Below are 18,439 nucleotides of genomic sequence, written 5' to 3' on the forward strand. Positions count from 1 at the left end.
ATTACTGTTTCGACCACTGACAAAATATAAACAGGGCAATATACTGTCAGCTGTTCCAGTTATTTTACACACAAAGAAAAAAAGGGGAAAAAAGAAAACATATTTGCTTTAATCATGAAAACCAAACCGGAAACAGCGTTTGTTAAAATGTAAACTTTTTCTAGAGACACGCGTGGGCATGTAGATCTGTAGTGCACACTCCCAACTCTTGCTTTCAGAGGTCCGGACATTTTTTACACTTTGTTCGCTGCACTTTTACCTCAGTTGTATCCAATGTTTGAGCTCACAGCCCCCTGCAGACGTAATGCACACTTCACTTTATATCATAGGCGTGGCAAACTACGGAAGCGTATTACATTCACTAGAAAAAAATCCCAATTAACGAATTATTATGTCATGGTTATGAGTTACGGTTGATGTTTTTAATTATCCTGCTCTGTTTTCTGAAGTGTGTGGACACGAAAAGACAGCCGAGAACAGGCACTGCTGTGGACACGGACCTCAGCGATCTCCCTCCGGTTCCGGTACCGGTACCAGGGGCTGAAGGACAGAATTAACCCCTGCATGCCTGCATGGGCCCGCGGCAATTCGCTCGAGGCCGGATACAGGATTTGGGTTAGGCTCGTGGGGATGAATGTTTCTTTTGGCATGAAATCATAATTATGATATAAGAAGTTAAATAAGAAAAACAAAGTAATTTGTTTTGGGAAGTGAATGCAATGCGCTTCCGTCGCAGGCAAGCACTAGAAAGTACATTTAAAAAACTAATTATATATATACATATATATATATATAAATAAATATATATAAATATATATAATATATATAGTGTATGGCCTGTACATGGTAGACAAAGAGCAGGACGACATCTAGTGGCTGTGGCGTGAACAAGCATGACCTGTGACAATGACACTGCTCAGGTTGCTCCGTTTATTTTGCAGCCATTTATATCCCATCAACTCTAACAATTACCATTCATTTAGCAGCTCTTTCAGTCTGTTCTCAAAAAACTTCTTACTTATGATACATTTGTGGATGTTTAATAGCACTTAATTGGCTCAATTATATTTCATTTGTTGTTTGAGAAATCTGAACCTACATTGGTTTCAGTACATTTACATCTGTCCAGAATGAGTCATTGTGAGTTTGCACATAGTAACATGTACTAAAATAAATCATACATTGCAAATGTTTATTCCAAAAGATCAGAAATCCCATCAGGCAATTGTAAAATCCTTGACATCGAGACACAGCTCAAGACCTAAGCTAAACAGGGAGACTTTGTGCCTTTGGTTACTAACTAAGAATAAAAACAAGACATTCTTCGTAAAGTTGTAAAAGTAGTATAAAACTGCACGGCCAACAGACACATGGATATAGAAGCAGAGAGAGTCAATATTTGGTTAATATGCACTGCAGGTTTATTACAAGTTCCATTAACTACAGGGTAGAGGAAAGAACTGGGAGAACCCAATTCACATTTACCTACAGCCAAAACCATTTTCATCAGAAAAGGGGAAAAAAAAAAAATACTGGTAAAAAACACTTCGGAGCATTTAAAAGAAGAGGTTGGAACAATAATTTCAATCACATCAGAAGACAACCAAGTGTAAAATATTCTGCACATTTGTAACAACCACCCTTCTGTGCAGACAGGAAGGGACGACAACACGGAACAGCTTCATTTCTTAGCTGGTGTCCATCTGAGAAAACAAAACAAGAATGAAATTAGACAGCTAAAATAACAACAATTTGTTAATTTATAACAGGCACTGAATGGACAGCTGAACATACCCTGGCATTGTAGGCATCTAACTGGGCGTCGAGTTCCTCTGCTGACAACTGCTGCTTGCTAGTACCGCCTCCTCCCCGACCACCTCGACCCCTTCCTCTGGCACCACCTGCACCACGTCCTCCTCTTCCTCTCTGCATGGCCCCGAAGCCACCCCCACGATTTCTGTTCATGCCTCCACCGCCTCTATTCAGACTGAAAAACAAACAACGCCCATCACACAGTGTCCACAATGTCTGCGAGTCACGTTTTCTTGAACAAAAGACGGCTACACTCACCCTTGCATAGGTCGCCTCTGTGTGTCAATCTGTGATGTGACGAGCTGTATGTTCATAGGCCGCCCTAGAGACAAAAAAAATATATATATATATATATATAAACAAACCTCACAAATCTGACAAGTAACTTGACAGAAAATTAATGGTCTTTAAGTTATTGTTAATGTTTTATATATGATTCAAGTTTAAGACATACCATCAAGTGGGATGCCATTGTATTGCTTCATGGCCTTGAGGGCATCTGCCCTCCTTTCAAAGTGGACGTCTGCGGTGCCCAGGCTTCTTCCTGACCGGTCATAATGAACTGCAGCCTTTTTCAGAGTCCCAAATTCAGCAAAAAGTTCCTGGGCAGAGGAAAGTAAAAACGTTAGTAGCCATCACTTTTGACATACCCTGTTTAGCAAGCCAGGACAAACATGCTGCACCAACAAAAACAAATGAGTACCGTGAAAATTCAAAATACCTGAATGTCTGCATCTGAGACGCCAAAGTCGAGATTGGAGACGAGGAGCTTCCCTCCAGTTTCCACACCAGCTCCGCCGCCACCGCCAGCAGCACCATTGAAGCCGCTGAAGCCGTTGTCAAACATGTCATGCTGCCACTTATCTGGAAGCTGTTTAGGCTGCAACAGACGAAAGAGAACGCACCTGCTGACTTCAGGATCCCCTTGCCTCTGTCAATCACAGAGTCCACACGGCTGGGTGTTGGGGCAAGCAGGGGCTCCACTTCCAACATGGCCAGGGTGCTCAACTCCCCCCAAGAGGGTCCCCAAAGTTCCCTGCCCACCCCATCACTACAAGCAAGTGAATCAGTTCAGACAGAAGGACATACACAGGACAAACAACTTAACTATAAGAGCAAGGGGATGTGTTGTATAGCACCTCTAAACATAATGTACATCATTTCAAACATTATGAGGTCTAGAAGCATCTACTGAGACTGTATATATTTATCTAATGAATCAAATTTGAGCACTTTATTATCCCAAACCCACCCATAAACTCTATACTATCCCCTGAACAACTTGACCACCCCGGCTAGCTACCAACATTGCCCATTGTTCTCTTGCCATCTGCGCCTCCACCAAAGGCTCTCCAGATACGCTCCTCGGGTACACAGGGGTCGCCATCTGAAGCAGCGTTGCCTCCAGCGTTGCACCATGTTTCCCGGCCCGCACAAAAGTTCTTTACCAAGCCACGATAGGGCTTTCGTGAAGGGGAAAGTGTCCATAGGATGAGGTGGATCAGAAAACTACTAAGGCCAGCAACCCCTTCTAAGGGAGCGTGGATTATTTGAGCGTCCATTTTGAGACCACGCCATTTTGATTGGGGCTTCGCTGGGTTTGTCTAAATACTCATTCACACTTAAGTAGTGACGATTAGCCTTATATGAAAACTATCGGGGGGAAGGGGGAGGGGGGGTTGAAGTCCACTGATCCATCCGCAAGTAACAGCCCCACTGGTTGAAATGCCACCAAACAGGCCTTGTTGTGAACCCCGCCAGCCACTCCCGAACAAAAGGCCGCCTGGTCGCTGCACCGGGACACTATGCTCCCAAAAGTGGTGGAGAAAAAAAAATCATTTGCGGATGAAATTTCTCGTTGAAGTGGTTTCCTCACACCATCATTTTGACACTTGTGCTGGAAAGCGCCGTTACTGACCGTGGGCGACTATCTCTAATTTAAGCAGCTTGATTCAAAATGGCGCCGCCGAGGCCTTCACGATCCAACTTTAGCTAGTTAGCCACTATGGCTAACATATTCGCTCTCTCCAAAAGGCCTCTTCTTGGAAAACAACATATGGGTTGTGGGAGAAGGGACACACTATGCATACAACTTCCATTAATGCTTAACCGCAAACCATAGAGCCTTCCTACGTGGGGAAACTCTGCGGTTACAGCAATCATTTTATTCGCTTGACTAGCACACTGGCTAGAGGGTTAGCTAGCAAGCCTACTGGAGAATAGAAGGATGTTACCCAGGCATTTTCAGGTCTGCCGAAGGTTTTTTTTTTCCTTTTTCTGCTCATTCCTCTAATTTTCTCATACCCTGCTGTAAGGCGTTGGTCTGCCTCTACCGCGGTTCAGGTTCTGTCGGCTCCTCATGGGGCCGGATCCGCCGCCTCGGCCTCCAAATCCTCCGCCGCTGGCTCCAAGACGCCCAGCGCCTCCTCCTCCTCCTCCTCCTCGGCCGCCGGAGCCTCCGCGGCCTCGACCTCTTCCTCCCCGGCCTCCACCTCTCTGCTGCCTGTTCTGTTTGATAATGTCGTCTAGAGACATATCCATTTTATCGGCCATTATGCTGCCCCAATAGTGCTAAACTTTCAACAAAATATAAAAAATACACCCTAGCCTTGTTTGGTCCCTCTCTTTGCCCTTTCACAGCTCCACGCTCTCTGCTCCGACGAGAAAAACACAATGAGCCAACGTCCGCTGGATATAGACACACTGGTTGGGCGCGTACGGCACGTACGCGTAACGTCATCGCGTAAGACACAACGCCATTCTCCTGTAATAATGCTGTAACAACATGTACTGTATCGATAGCACAAATCAACATGCATGGCTGGATCGTGTTCCTCAATAACTCATATTTAGAATTATTAATTTAAAGTTTTGCTTCACAGATTTAAATCGGAGCTAAAACAAAGCAAAATGTAGCTGGTTCAAGTGTCTTAAATGTGAATATTTGCTGGTTTTCTTATCCTTCTGTGACATCAAACTAATTATCTACAGTCAGACAAAACAAACAATTTGAATATGTATACCTCAGCTCTAAGAAATTGTGTCTGGTTGGTTAAATATATATTAGTATATGATAAGTTACAGACCAAATGATTAATCAATTCACTGAGAAAAGTATATAATAAGTATAATGCTATACCCAGTATAACCAGGGTACAGCATAATAATTTCTCTGTTGGTTGGCTTTATAAAATTACCTCCAGTGTAAAATTCAGGTAAGTTTGTCCTTTCTCCTTGTTCCATGGTCAATATTTATGTAGGATCAATACAAGCAGCAGTATTGTAAAAGTCTTTTATTCAACATTTTGTTTCAAGGCTTGGGGGAGGGGGGTTAACCAAGGGCAGCATTCTGGGGGAGGTCTCTACTTAGTAAAGTCCATTTGAGGGCAAGAAAATTTATAATAAAAATGTTGGCCTTCTACATTGCATTTGGCTTCCAAAACTTGCCCGTAAAGTGTGTATCCAATGTGACCCTTCCATTACCTCTACAATTTACATACAAACTATCTTCCAAAACAAACTAAAAAACAAAAAAAAGTCAGCCCTTTCGCATTTTCCTCCAAAGTCAAATACGTAGCAGTAGTAAAGAAAACAGGGTTTGTATTTAAGACTGCAGTCTTTTGTGTCTTGTGGAGAGTGTCAACAGTTTGTACATCAGCATCAGATGTCAGCAAATTTTGATGAAAGTTTGCATCAGTCCCGTCCACATAAAGAATGTACATATGAAGATTTTATGACTTGAAAAAACATGAACCAAGAGACGGGAGAATTTCTGCTCCCTGGAATCCCACCTTTCTTCTTATTCAGTTGTAGAGGGTAAAGAAAGAGACAGAGCTTGCTATGGTCCAGAGCGAGAAGCGAGACTGGCATTCGGTGCTAGAAGGGCCAACAGGGCTGACTTTCTGGCTGATGGAGGAAAAGTTCTTGAGGATAATGGGTGGAAAAAAAGCGATTGGACCATCATGAGAAAGACTAGGACTTCTTGGAGTCCTGTGTGTTGCGTTTCTTGAGGTCACTCAGGTCCACTGGTGTGAAAGCTGTAAAGGTAGACAGAAATAAGTTAACTGCCCCGTGCTTGATTAAATGAATCCTATAGTGTGACATACAAATACAATCCACTAGTGTAACTTACAATGTAGGTTAGGATTTGGGTTCTTCTCCACATACTCCTGTGGTCCACGGTCATTACGTTCACTATTTTGTGTTGATCTGATATCTCTAAGCACACACTGCCAGGCTGTGAAAGAGTCAAGACAACAATTCTTTTATTACATTTTGGAAACCTTATCCGATCCTGTACACTTGTTAGCAATGCCATAACAAACAGACTGAAGGTAAAGAAGCTCAACTTAATGAAGGTAATCAATGTCACAACTTCAACTTAGGAAGTGCTTCAGTGCCAGTTCTTGTACTGTGAGTTAGAAAGCTAAGTGAAGTTGTCTAATTATACTTTTAATGACGATGGTTAAACTGAAAAGCAATCTGATGTAGAGCTGGGCGATGCACTGGATGAACTGGTATACTGGTTTTAATTTCCTGTAAATTAATTTTTGATATACCGCCATACCGGTGAACAGTTGACACGCCTGCTGTAACTCTTTAAAAGGCAGCAATATTGTTTTTGCCGTGAAAAACGCTACAGTCGGGGCAAGCTGTGTAGCTTGTATTGAGAGGGGAGCCCATTTAACTGTTGTAACTTAATAATACATCAGTTAATAACCCACAACTAACTCTCTTTAACAGGGCAAAACACCACAGCACCCAACATTTAAGAAGACATTTTTTTTATTAACCTCACTAATACTACTATTCTCAGGACTTTTTGGGAGTTTTTGACCTCTAGTAGCTATATGGATTATATTTCTGAGTGGGTCCCTGTTTTGTTTTGTTGAGCACACATAGTCCTGATAAGGGTTTCAGGTTATTCCACTGATCTACAGGTGGTAGTAACATGCCAAGATACAAATGTTTTTTGAGGAAGGAAACGTATTTGACATGTTTGTTACACCTCAAGGTTACCCACAATGAGTTTTGGTGAATAACTCCACAGGGTAACTTTGAAACCCACAAAATAAACGGTGTCAACGGTGTGGCTACCTCGGCTTTGCAAACAAGCAAAATAGTTTCATCACTGAGTGGCAGTGTTGAGAACAAGAGACTGTTTAGTCTGGCCCCTGGCATCGCAGAGAGAGAAGGCTGACTGACAGGCAAAATTCAATTCAATTTTATTTGTATAGCGCCAATTCATAACAGAAGTTATCTCAGGACACAAATAGAGCAGGTCTAGACCGAACTCTTTATAACCTTATTTATTAATGTAACAGATGCACACGTTAATACATACTACTAGTGATGACACAAATAACCAAAGGTGTCCGTTAAGTTCATGGCATCAACCATTCTTAAATATATGATATGGCTTTTTGAAAAAAATCACTGTACCTTTATATTTAAGCAATATGTGCTGCAATTACACATCCAAATTTAACTGTGTGTTAAGTGTTTACACGTGAAATGAACAAAATTATAAGGATTGTGTTTACATGCTACACATTAAGTGATCAGAATTAAGAGTTCTGACTTGTACAATATACAGAATATAAAACCACACCACAGTCAGACTTTTTTTATTCGGTGTATTAGGTATTGTGCCGTAATATACTATTTTTGTTGATATGGAACAGGAGAAGGCGAGTCACCCGCAACAGACTTAAGTTGCCACTTAAATGAAATAAGGAAAGCATGTGCATTAAGAAGAAAGGAAGTTCAGAGATTCAAACATAAAATATCTACACAGCTCTAAGTTTATGTTCTTGTTGCTATTTTTGCTGTCAAAAGCCTACAGGAAATAAACTTGGACCAAAGCTGTTAACACAACACAACACAATTGTAGTTCTGAGAGGTCTATCATTCTGATCACAAGTAAAATAAAATGCTTAGATTATTCTAGAGGAAAATTAAACACGTCAATGTCGGAGGGTATACTCACTATCATGTATAAAGCGCACATTTTCTTCATGTGCTGGGGTGAAAAGCTCCCCACTGTTAGTAGGGGATCGGGGGCTTGAAGTCCGCTTGTAACTATTCACCATCCTGGGAGCAGATGAGCTTCACAAATATGAAAACAGCAGAATTAGCAGCAACATTAACAAGCCTTTTAATCATTGTTTACTGTGAACTTCACATAACATTACTCTGTGTCTAAAGCCTAAAGCAGATTACATTTGATTACATTTGAATGATCACTGTCAACACTGGCCCATTTGTACTTGTGCAGTAGCACTTAAGTGCTTTAACTTGGTACAGACCTGGTCATTCTGTTTGCAGTCTGTACTCGCTCCTCGCTCCTCTATGGTGAGTGGATTTGAAGAATACAAAGGTTGAGAAGTCCTCGGCTGAATTCTAACAATAAACAACAGTGTCAACTATAGCACCCCCACTTTTACTAAGAAGTCACTTTCGAAATGACATAACGCAGACCTACATTTACACCAAAGCTAACTATCCGAATCAGTAAACTAGTGACACTGCTGGCTAACCCACAGAGTTCAATATACTAGCTACTAACCAGTCACTTACAATAAACTGTGTCGTCTGAAGACCTCTGATATTCGAGTAACATCAGTAGCAATACGATGTGTTATTAACTCATTGTTGCTATTGTTAACTAATCTCTGTATAGCTACGGTACACCGTGTGTCCAGGAGAAGTGATCAGATACTGACGTTAGCTAGCCGAGGAGCTTTTGTTTACGTTTTTACTTCAGTAGTTGGTGTTAGCAGAAGGCTACAGAGCCCAAACCAACAACGGTAACCACTGCTCACACTGTCAGCAATAGGACTATGTATTGTCTCTAAAATAGTTTCGGCTTTTTCGGATCCGTGTCCCCTATAGCTGTGTCCCGAGGGACAGCTAACTATAGATTTGCTGACACAATAATTTCAGCTAACTTTAGCCAGCTAGCTAGCTAGCTAGCCGATTTACATTGTCTTGTCGTAACGTTAGCTTCAACCAGCTAATATTCTGCGGGCGTTACTGGCCCCAAATATTTATTAGAAAGACACTTAGCGTACTTAGAACATTTTCAACATGTTCAGTAAAGGGCACACTGTTAAGGTATTCAACAAACCTTTTTTTACGGCTCTTCCTTTGGATTTCTTTTCTCTCAGACTGTGTACGCCGTTAGACCTGGCTAAAACGTTGCCAATGCCAACCAATCATTTCCGGGAAGAGACACGGAAGTGAAAGAACTCTCACTACTGTAGTATGTATGATATTACAGCCAATAACAACAAGCACTGTCACTAAGATATATGACAACATTCATAATCATAATAATAATAATAATAATAATAATCTCTGTATTACGATATATTTCCTTTCATTCAAATGTACTATCACAATGCCTGACTAAAGTTGAGGTTAGGTCATATATACAGGTCATCTTTTATCATAGTGCTGTACACACAGAGGATGGCTGAAGAGCTGCAGCTTCAAGTGATGGTGGTCAAAGTGCCAGTATTTTCTTAAACAGAGCACACAACAGCAAGTCAGTCATATTTATAAAAGGTCTTTTTATTTATGAAAACGTACAAAAATAATTATTGAAGAGAAAATTATAAGACTTTCATTGCGGATATTCGTTTTTCTACTACAGAAAACAACAGCAATACATTAGGGAACAATACTGCAGTAATAAAAGTGCTTGTACAGCATGAACTTTATGTTTTTTGATTTCTGACCATCAGTGAAGTATCAGTTATTAATTTGGCTGATCCTCTTCCTGCCCAGCAGTGAGGATACACAACTCTCTTTATAAAACACAAACATCTCAGCCCAAATTCTGTGTTGTGAATTCATTATATAGTGTAATTACAGTGTGCTGAGTGCAACCAGCGACTTGAAAAGGGACACTAACACAAGTGAAAATACTTCAACTGTAATGCTCATGAGGATAGAAATTAATCTGTTTTTCTTCAGAAATGAATGGATATTTAGAACAAGTAAAGATGACGTTTCGATTCAGTGACACATTGCTGGTATTGTATTACATAATCTGAGAGTGAAGACGGGGAGATAATATTTGATTGACATTTGCAGCAGAGACACTGGTAGTATGACAAATACACAAAATGAAGTAAAATAAAATGAAACAAAAACCACCAGACAGATAAATACAGGTTAATTGAACATTACTTTAAGGTTATACAGTAATTAAAAAATAATAAAGTCATAGCAATTTGTGCTGCACCTTTGAAACTAACAAACAGAAGAACCACCAACTTGCTTTACAGGATCAGAGACACGGCCCAATCTCTGGCTATGTTCTTCCACCCTCTAACAAGTTTGTTTGGTATTGTACACTGTTAAATATGTTTTTCTCTTCTCTTTTCTTTTGGGTTCATTTGACGCCCAATCACACACAGCCAGCCTCAAACATTTTGACCAGGTCTTTGCAGTCTGGATCGATGAGGTCTACGGGCTTTTCTCCACTTTCGTTCTCTGCCTCTGTGCTCGCTCCCATCGCCAGCAGATATCTGAGTGAAGAATGAAGCAGGTCATTGTTAAACAGAAGTTCTCAGATATAAAGAAAATATGGCCTAGTTTAACTTTACTGATCCTTTTTTCATTTTTTAACTGTCTCAGCTCAGAGACCTCAGAATAAGGGGAGCTATCAAAATTCAGTGGTATTAGTTAATGTGTATGTATTATGGATCAGTTCATTTCTCCTTGTGGATATAATTCAACACGAAACATCCCTCCTAATGATATTCTGATATTGTAAATTCTTTCTTATCCAGTGTTTTCCTTCTTTTAATCCCTGGGTTTATTTCCTGCTGAATACCATGTTTTGTGTTGTAATGGTTTAATTATGTCACCATTTCATGTTTCATTGTTTAGAGCCAAGCTCTAAAGTCTTTGTAAGGTCATTGGTTAACGTACTTACTCTTTTAGGGAGATTTGGAGCTTTAATATTTCATAAAAAATGTGCAAAATTGCATTTTCACATTTGTGTGGCTTTACTTGTTCTATAGTAAAATTAAATACTTGTATTTTGTAGGTTAAATATTTCTTTTGTGTGCTTTAAAAGCAAGCATGATCAGTCAAGACTAAAAGGTTAAAAAGTCATGTGTCACCTGGCAATTTCTGGATAGCCGTCACTGCAGGCCATGTGAAGTGGCGTCCAGCCATCTTCGTCTCTCTGATGAACATCGGCGCCATGTTTCACTAGCAACTTCACCACCTCCAGGTTTCCTGTGAGCACAGCTTCATGTAGTGCTGCCATACCTGCACACAAGACTACATCAGTCCTCTGCAGCAGCACTGCTACACACAGCCATGCTATCAATTCCAGTCAGTGAGTGACATCTGAACAGTTTTTTCTTATTTCACATCAGATTTTAAAGTCTAAAGTTATGAATCCCTGTTCAAGCTGTGGAAACTTACCTGAGTGGAAGAGAGTATCCACACGAACCTTCCTCGCTCTCAAGAACCGACCGATTTGCTCCATATCTCCTCGTCTCACAATATCCTGGAAGATGATGTCATTGGGGAAGTGCACAGTCCTCTTTGCAGGTGTGACAGGTATTACAGGTGCAGGACGTTCCTGTGCTTGTGTGCGCTGTGTTGAACTGTACCGTGAGCCTTTGCTGTACGAAGGGACGTATGTTGACGCAGCCTTGTAAGAGGTCGTGTAATGTGACGGGGTGTAAAGTGCCGAGCTGTACTGTGTCGGGGTGTACTTCGCTGTAGAGGCATATGTGGATGTGTACTGCGTTGGTGTGTAATGTGTAGGGGTGTAATAGGTAGGTGTGTGGTATGTTGGGGTGTACTGTGAACTGCGTGTGTATGTTGACACTGGTATATGGTAGTTGTACTTCATCCCTGCGGTGGATCTCCCTCCCCCTATGCTGTCAGCCCAGGAGGAGAGAAGTGAGAAATCCAAGAGAAAGCACCAATCCAATAGAAGAGCAGTATCCTTCACCGTGTGTCCTTTTTCCACTCTCCTTGCTTGCTTATTATCCTTTTAGTTTCCAGCTGGAGTATCTTCTGCTGTTACAGTATAATACAAGCACTTCTCAAGTCCTTCACTATGTTCCAGTCTCCTTTTAGCTTGTAAGGTCCTCTTTTTCCTGCCTGCTGTGAATCTCTCCAATCTGAATGTCAAATAATTTTTTACACAGTGTGTTTGCTGTTGCACAGAACCGTTGTCTGGTGGGGCAAATGGGAGAGGACCCCTATATACCCTCTGTAGGGCTATTTTAGGGCCTAATATCCAGTGACTTCAGCTTAGAAATGAGTGGCCCTTGTCCGGCTCCTCCCACTGTGGGGTCACATGCCCACTGACACTGCACACACCCCTAGATCATAAAAAATGTTGACAACCAAAATGTTCCCTTTCAGTCTTGCGTGGTTGAGACATACCTCTTCCCACATAAACATCTAAACAACTATGATTATTATCAGAGTTAGATATTCCCAGAACCGGGAGACTATACCTCAGATGTATAGGAGGCTTAGGGCACAGTTATTTCCCTATTTTTGGGCTGTTACAAGCAGTTATATGCGTCAGTTTTCTGTGAATCACATTGTTTTGGTGCTATTAATGAGAGAGATGTATTGCAGGACAAATAAACAACAGCTAACAGTAATAGCACATGATTTCATTCTGGCATGTGTTGTTGATTTGTTTGCTTGCATCACACCTGATATATGATATAATGTAAAGTTAGACCTGACACCTTAGAAATTGATTTCAAAAACACGTCTATTACATAGTCTTTACTCTTAGAAGAAACAGGAGAGCTTTAAGTAATGTCTCTAGAGTGTTTTTTCTCCGTTCGTCCACGTTCTTTCTCGTGTTCCCCATTGACCTGTTATGTGTCATGTGACACTCGCCCTTTGCATCATAACCAGATACACCAATAAAAGTCGCCCACTGAGGAGGTTGTGTGTGAGAGTGTAGTCAGGACCAGCTGAGGGGGAAAGGCCACTAAAATGTAACCTCTCCCCTCAAATGCCACTGAAAAGTCACATGGTTGCCAGAAAGGCGGCTATTTACGACACTGAACCCCACTGACAATGTGCAAAAAAAATGACAACTTCTCAAATAAGACTGATGCACATAGAGCAGAAATCATATCAACCCTGTTGATCTCCAAAGACTAACAGAAAGAATAATAATTTGATCACTGAATGATGCTGTAACATTGCGCTGGTGGCACCAGTTGTCCCCAGACAGACTTCTAAGATGGGCAGAGCTGGCTATAACTGGTTCCCAAAACTTTTGGAAGAGGACTTGGGCATTTCACAGATGGTGCCAATGTAACAGAGGAAATAGCGTAGCTGCCATCCTCAGGTTTTTTTTTCTCACCACAACTCCAACCACTTAAGGTTTGACCTTGCTCCAGAACTTGATCTCCTCTCTAATTTGCAGCCATTCTAATGCTTTGCTGCATACTTTATTCATATAATTCATCACTTTAAGGGCATCTGCTCACCAATCTACACCTTCATAACAAACACAAAAGATGTTAGCATATTTCCAGAGGAGGGAGCTCATATGACTCAGATTATGCCTGCAGGAAATTATTAATTAATTTATTTTCATGGTAAGAGTTGACCTCAGCTCTGAATGCCAAAGCAATTAATTATTCATCACCTCCCTGCACTACTGGTCTCTAAACAGTGGGGACAGGGGAAAGAGGCTTAGAGCTAATGTCTAGACAAATTGAAGTGAGAGTATCTGAATGTTCACAGCTTGAGGAAGAGACTTTTAGAAGCAGCTATCAGGTTTCACAGTCTCTTATATGGTGTTGAGGGGGTGCAGGGGCGTCCCTGAGCAATGGTGATACTTCTTCCATCTTCCCTCGCTCCTCTCCACAGAGACCTCCTCACCAGAAGAAAAGAGAACCAAAGCTAGTGTGAAATGTTTGTTACAGTCCTGTGTTGGGCGTGCTCTTTGCTTCTTTCTATACATAGTCCCAGGCTGCCATTCCCCTCCCTCCAAGCCCTTTAGGGTGCATGTTATGATCTGTCAAAATTACCCAGGAGTCAGAGTTCAGGTGTACAGAACATCGGCAGAGACATCAAATATAACAATCATTGAGATATTTCACATCATTGGGTATTCAGGGCTGTAGCCAGGGTTTTGGTGTCCGGCCGAAGTTTTTTTACACCTTGCCTTTATTAGATAGGACAGGTCAAGTTTGACAGGAAAGTGGGAGAGAGAGAGAGAAAGGGGAATTATATTGTCAATAAATTTGATCTCCTAACATGAATATCTAAAGGATTTAGATCTGTTTGCTAAGCTCTATTTAGACTACGGGGACTAACATTCTGCATTTTTCATTGGCCTAAAAGAAAGTCTATATATTTAAGTTTATTCAGACCAAGAAGTGCAGGAATAAACTTATAAATATATAATATCCACCAAGTGCCATGGATAGCTTGCAAAACATTGTATATGTATGACAGATGACACTCTCCACCCAGCTCATCATCTTACATATCACTAGGAAGTAGGACAGAACACCTCAACCGGTCATTTCTTTTTGCTCTTATGTCCTTTTTATTTGCACTAATGTTGTATATGGTGTATTGTTACAGCCATTACATCTGTACTGAGATTAATTCTACCTGCCGGGATGTGTGATGATAAAGAAAACTTGATTTAGTTGTATAACTTCATTTTAAATGTCACAAGAAGATTCTGGCAGGATATTATTTCATATTGGATCAAAAACAAATGTAGTTATTTGGACATCAGTCTCTGCCACAATATCACATTCAACATTCATTCACAGAAACCGGTTTCTGTGTTTGTGTATTCTGACATTTAAATGAGATAAAAACAAGGTACAATTTTGCTTGAATAAAATCAGGGCCTCATTACAGCCAGACTTAAATCACACAGCACAGACAACCAAATGCTGACATTTATTACTTATTATAAACAAAACACAGGTGACAGTCTAGTCAGTTGGTGCCACCAGCTGTCTATTTGTATCACTTTGCTTCAGTACCTCACTCAGCCCTATACGGCCAGGTATTCATGTACAAACAGTTCAGGACACATGAAGCTGAAGCCAAAAGAATGACAATTTTAATAGTGACTTGTCACTGAGGCTTATCAATGGGCTATACGTGTTACAAAAAAGCCAGCTATGCATTCCTTTACACCCAACTGACTCACGTGATGCAGGTAGGAGGTAGGTTGGTGACTCCATGACCTAAAAATAAGAGCTGCGAAGCATCCTTTCTGTGAATAGCATGTTATGAATGCAGGCTGCCGACCTCATAAATATTGTTGTCTAAAAAGGTCAGTGTAACACAAGTCATATGTATCTGTGAAAATTCAGTTAGAATAATCTATACAAATGCACAAACACACTGTAGATTCACAGCTTTGATTTGACTCTTAGCAGAAATTTTAAATCGAAGCAGGGCACACGGTGAACGTCGTTGGAAGGTGTATCTTTACAAAAACACCACCCATTCTGGTCTGCTTGTCTTCTGAGGCTTTGCAAGCCTTTTTCTCAGAAACCAGTCTGCTGTCCCAGGTCACATGGAGTCCCGTGGGTGACAACAGGGGCAGTGATGTGTTTCTTAGCAGGCAGCATGTGAACACACCTGGATCACTGGATGGTAAACACTGTAAGAATTAGTCTCTGTCTGGATCCCAGCAGGCCCGGTGGGAGACACTCTCTTGGGCTGAAAAGTATCTGGTTACGGCACGCGTGTGGGCTGAAAAAAGGGAGTTGGAATCTAAATCTGGATCTTGTAATCCTCCGTTGTTCAGTGGGAAAGAAACCATGAAGCCTACGGCTGTGGAGACTGTTCCATATTGGGAAACAAACTGAAAGTCAGCTACTTGTTAGTGATGCAGAGTTTAAAGGAGGCAGATTGACCCTGATATTCAGTCTCAGCTATTAAAAATAAAGAGATATTTGCTGAACATCACACTAATTATAAATCTGCTGCTAATTCCACCCTTCATGGTAGAACTGGAAATCAGTACTAGAAATATTAAATGCAGCTGGGAGTGAAAAACATCCAGAAAGGCCCTTTGCCTACTGTTTATTATCAATAGTAGAGTCACTTTTACAGCTCTATGGCAACTCATTTTATTTGCCAGTTGGTTATTTGGTTGAACTACTTTCATACAACTGATACAACAGCAACACAATTCAACGGCCATATATTTAAGATATGGCTACAGTAGAGTTACGGCACTATATTTAAAGTGAAACCAGCGGTTCTTTAAATGTGATTCTGGTGGAAAACAAATAGCACAAGCGACACCAGGGAATGGTAACAGCATCCTAAGTTAGTGAATTTGAGAATGCAAATTCTTGTGTGCATGTAGATCAGTTGGCGTGAGGTGAGGACTCCCCACACTGAGCCAAGCGAGCACATAACACAAGCCAACCAAAAGTAAATTGAGCCATTTGCTGTTGAAAATGAGCCGAACTGCCATCTGGCCCTACATGCATGGCGTGGCCCTCATGGTTCTCATGCCTCTGGACTCTTAAGTTGCTGAACCCTCCCAGTCATGAGCGCATAGTTTCCATGGGAATTGGTTCATATTCATTTCCACATGTATTCATTTTAACACCATGCTATTCAGATGCTATTTAAATAATATACATGTTTGAACCTTTTCCTTATTTTCCAGATCTAGTTTGACGTAGAACTCATTGATAGCCTCACTTATAATGGTCGGATCTAACAAACAGTGTTACAAAAATTTACATCATTATAGTTTTTGAAACTTGACCTCTAGGAAAGTCAGGATATCTTGGATACTTGTGCTTCAATTTTAGATCGGTTCATTGTGAGTCCCCCAACTTTATGAATGTGTAATATTTACTGGAGTAGCCATACATTCTGTAATTCAGTTTTGTAGAGTCCCATTAGAGTGTTAAGTCTTTTTTATATCTGAATCAAGTGTACAGATTTGTTTTTGTTTCTGTGGAGTTAATCTGTGGTCATAGAGAGCTGTGGTTACATTAGCTAGAAATGGTTCTGTGCAGGGCAGTAATTCTATATACTACGCAGATATGCTCAAAATGTCCCCCCTAATATATTGATATACAAATAATAGATATACATTATAAATTACGCAAATGTGCGACAGGCAACAACCACCGTCAGTCGAAAAATAGTCATTAGCAAATGTAATCATAATCAACAAATTGACATTATAATTACTACCGGTCCGGTGTACTGCAGTTCTGTGTATGGTTTGTCCAACTGGTGTTGCCGTACTCTAACAGAAGCTGGTGCTCGACTGCTGTGGGCAGCTACCATCAATGTCAAACACTAAACTGTCTCTCCGAGCTGAAACATTTCCTGCATGTTCCTTCAAAAAATCAAGGCAACTTTTTGGGTTTGATAACCCTAACCCCCAACTCTAATCACTTTTTGTGTCTATTTTTCTGAATTAATATTTTATGAATAGTTATCGTCTCAAAATGTTATGTTCTACAGACTAATGTACGCAATCTCAAATAAAACATATACCTCTGTTTAAGTACTAACATTTGAAATTGTTCAAATCAATTCCATATAAACAATAACAGGTGCAGACTGGTGGAGGTGAATGAACTCTGCAGGCTGCCTGCTGAGAGTGTAAATGTGTTTTTTGTTCCAAGAGAAATGTCAGTGCTCAGGCCATGTCTAAATGTTGGCATAAGAAAGGGCAGACATTTGAACCCGGGCACCTCTAGACTTTACATATCTCCTCATAAACACTTAACAGTCTGTTAGTTTTCAGTGATCCGTGTTGCCCAAAATGAAAAGGCCTCCAGTACAGCTTTGAATAAATAGTCCCATGAGAAGGTTTACAGATTTTATTCTGTTTCGAATAGTTATTCCTATGCCATCCAGTGCCCCAATTGAAGAAGAGGGAGAAAAAAGCTGCTGTCCCATTGAGAGACACAGATGCTGACAATGACAAAGTATAAAGAACGATGCCCTGCAAAGAGGTAACGGCAGTAAACAGGAGCTGCAGCTGTCCGGGACACAGTGAGAGAAAGAGGGCTCAGACTTAGCACGGAGGGGAGTGGGACCAGCACCAAGGCTGGCTGACTGTTTATGCTAGGATAGGGTTACCTTAGCCGAAGCCTGCATCCATGGAAAAGGAGGCCAGGGGTTAAAAGTTGTGCATAGTGAGCCTAATTTTTTGATGCCTGATTGCACAATGAGGGCATGTGTTTCACTCCGGAAATGGCCAGCGGTCAGTGAAGAGCGAAGCGTGAACCTCCTCCTCCTCATTCGCTGCCCGCTGTGTGCCCTGACCAGGTTGCACAAGGTTACGATGAATTAATTTCCTGGATCTACGAGAGCTTAAGCAATGAAAGATGGAGGACATCGAACAGGTGGACTTACTAAATCTAACCTTTACTCTGCAAATGAAGGACAGCAGAGTAGCACACTTTCACACAATCCCATGCCTGCGCTGCCTTTAGCCTGCAGTCATTTTACAGCACAGTGTCAATGACAAGAATAAAAAATATACTGCACTGCAGAGTTATTATAGTTTAGTATTTTTCATTAGTTTTTATTTGTTTTCAATTCAGTTTAGTTTCCGGAGCGAGTTTGTTCGTTTCAGTTTAGTTTTTAT

At 41.0% G+C, this 18,439-nt stretch overlaps 3 protein-coding genes across 4 annotated transcripts; all 3 read right to left on the minus strand.

Annotated features, from left to right (window-relative positions):
• Nucleotides 1-1,398: 1,398 nt before the first annotated feature.
• On the minus strand, nucleotides 1,399-4,487 carry alyref (Aly/REF export factor). The gene is made up of 6 exons (XM_051387920.1): nucleotides 4,117-4,487; nucleotides 2,534-2,692; nucleotides 2,267-2,414; nucleotides 2,071-2,134; nucleotides 1,795-1,987; nucleotides 1,399-1,703 (listed from the first exon to the last, which is right to left on the minus strand). The coding sequence occupies exons 1-6, from the start codon at nucleotides 4,363-4,365 to the stop codon at nucleotides 1,689-1,691; spliced, it is 828 nt and encodes a 275-aa protein (XP_051243880.1). The 5' UTR covers nucleotides 4,366-4,487; the 3' UTR covers nucleotides 1,399-1,688.
• A 603-nt stretch (nucleotides 4,488-5,090) lies between these two features.
• mcrip1 (MAPK regulated corepressor interacting protein 1) lies at nucleotides 5,091-9,047 on the minus strand. Of its 2 annotated transcripts, XM_051387921.1 has the most exons (5): nucleotides 8,942-9,039; nucleotides 8,121-8,214; nucleotides 7,802-7,920; nucleotides 5,945-6,049; nucleotides 5,091-5,849 (listed from the first exon to the last, which is right to left on the minus strand). In XM_051387921.1, the coding sequence occupies exons 2-5, from the start codon at nucleotides 8,126-8,128 to the stop codon at nucleotides 5,785-5,787; spliced, it is 297 nt and encodes a 98-aa protein (XP_051243881.1). In that variant the 5' UTR covers nucleotides 8,129-8,214; nucleotides 8,942-9,039; the 3' UTR covers nucleotides 5,091-5,784. The 2 variants fall into 2 exon arrangements, with proteins under 2 accessions (XP_051243881.1, XP_051243882.1); XM_051387922.1 differs by lacking the exon at nucleotides 8,121-8,214 and having other exon boundaries at nucleotides 8,942-9,047.
• A 319-nt stretch (nucleotides 9,048-9,366) lies between these two features.
• ppp1r27a (protein phosphatase 1, regulatory subunit 27a) lies at nucleotides 9,367-12,037 on the minus strand. Its single transcript, XM_051389005.1, has 3 exons — nucleotides 11,260-12,037; nucleotides 10,950-11,100; nucleotides 9,367-10,349 (listed from the first exon to the last, which is right to left on the minus strand). The coding sequence occupies exons 1-3, from the start codon at nucleotides 11,693-11,695 to the stop codon at nucleotides 10,229-10,231; spliced, it is 708 nt and encodes a 235-aa protein (XP_051244965.1). The 5' UTR covers nucleotides 11,696-12,037; the 3' UTR covers nucleotides 9,367-10,228.
• Between the last annotated feature and the right edge of the window lie 6,402 nt (nucleotides 12,038-18,439).

Source organism: Dicentrarchus labrax, unplaced genomic scaffold (assembly GCF_905237075.1).
Source record: "Dicentrarchus labrax unplaced genomic scaffold, dlabrax2021, whole genome shotgun sequence".
Classification (NCBI taxonomy): Eukaryota; Metazoa; Chordata; class Actinopteri; family Moronidae; genus Dicentrarchus; species Dicentrarchus labrax.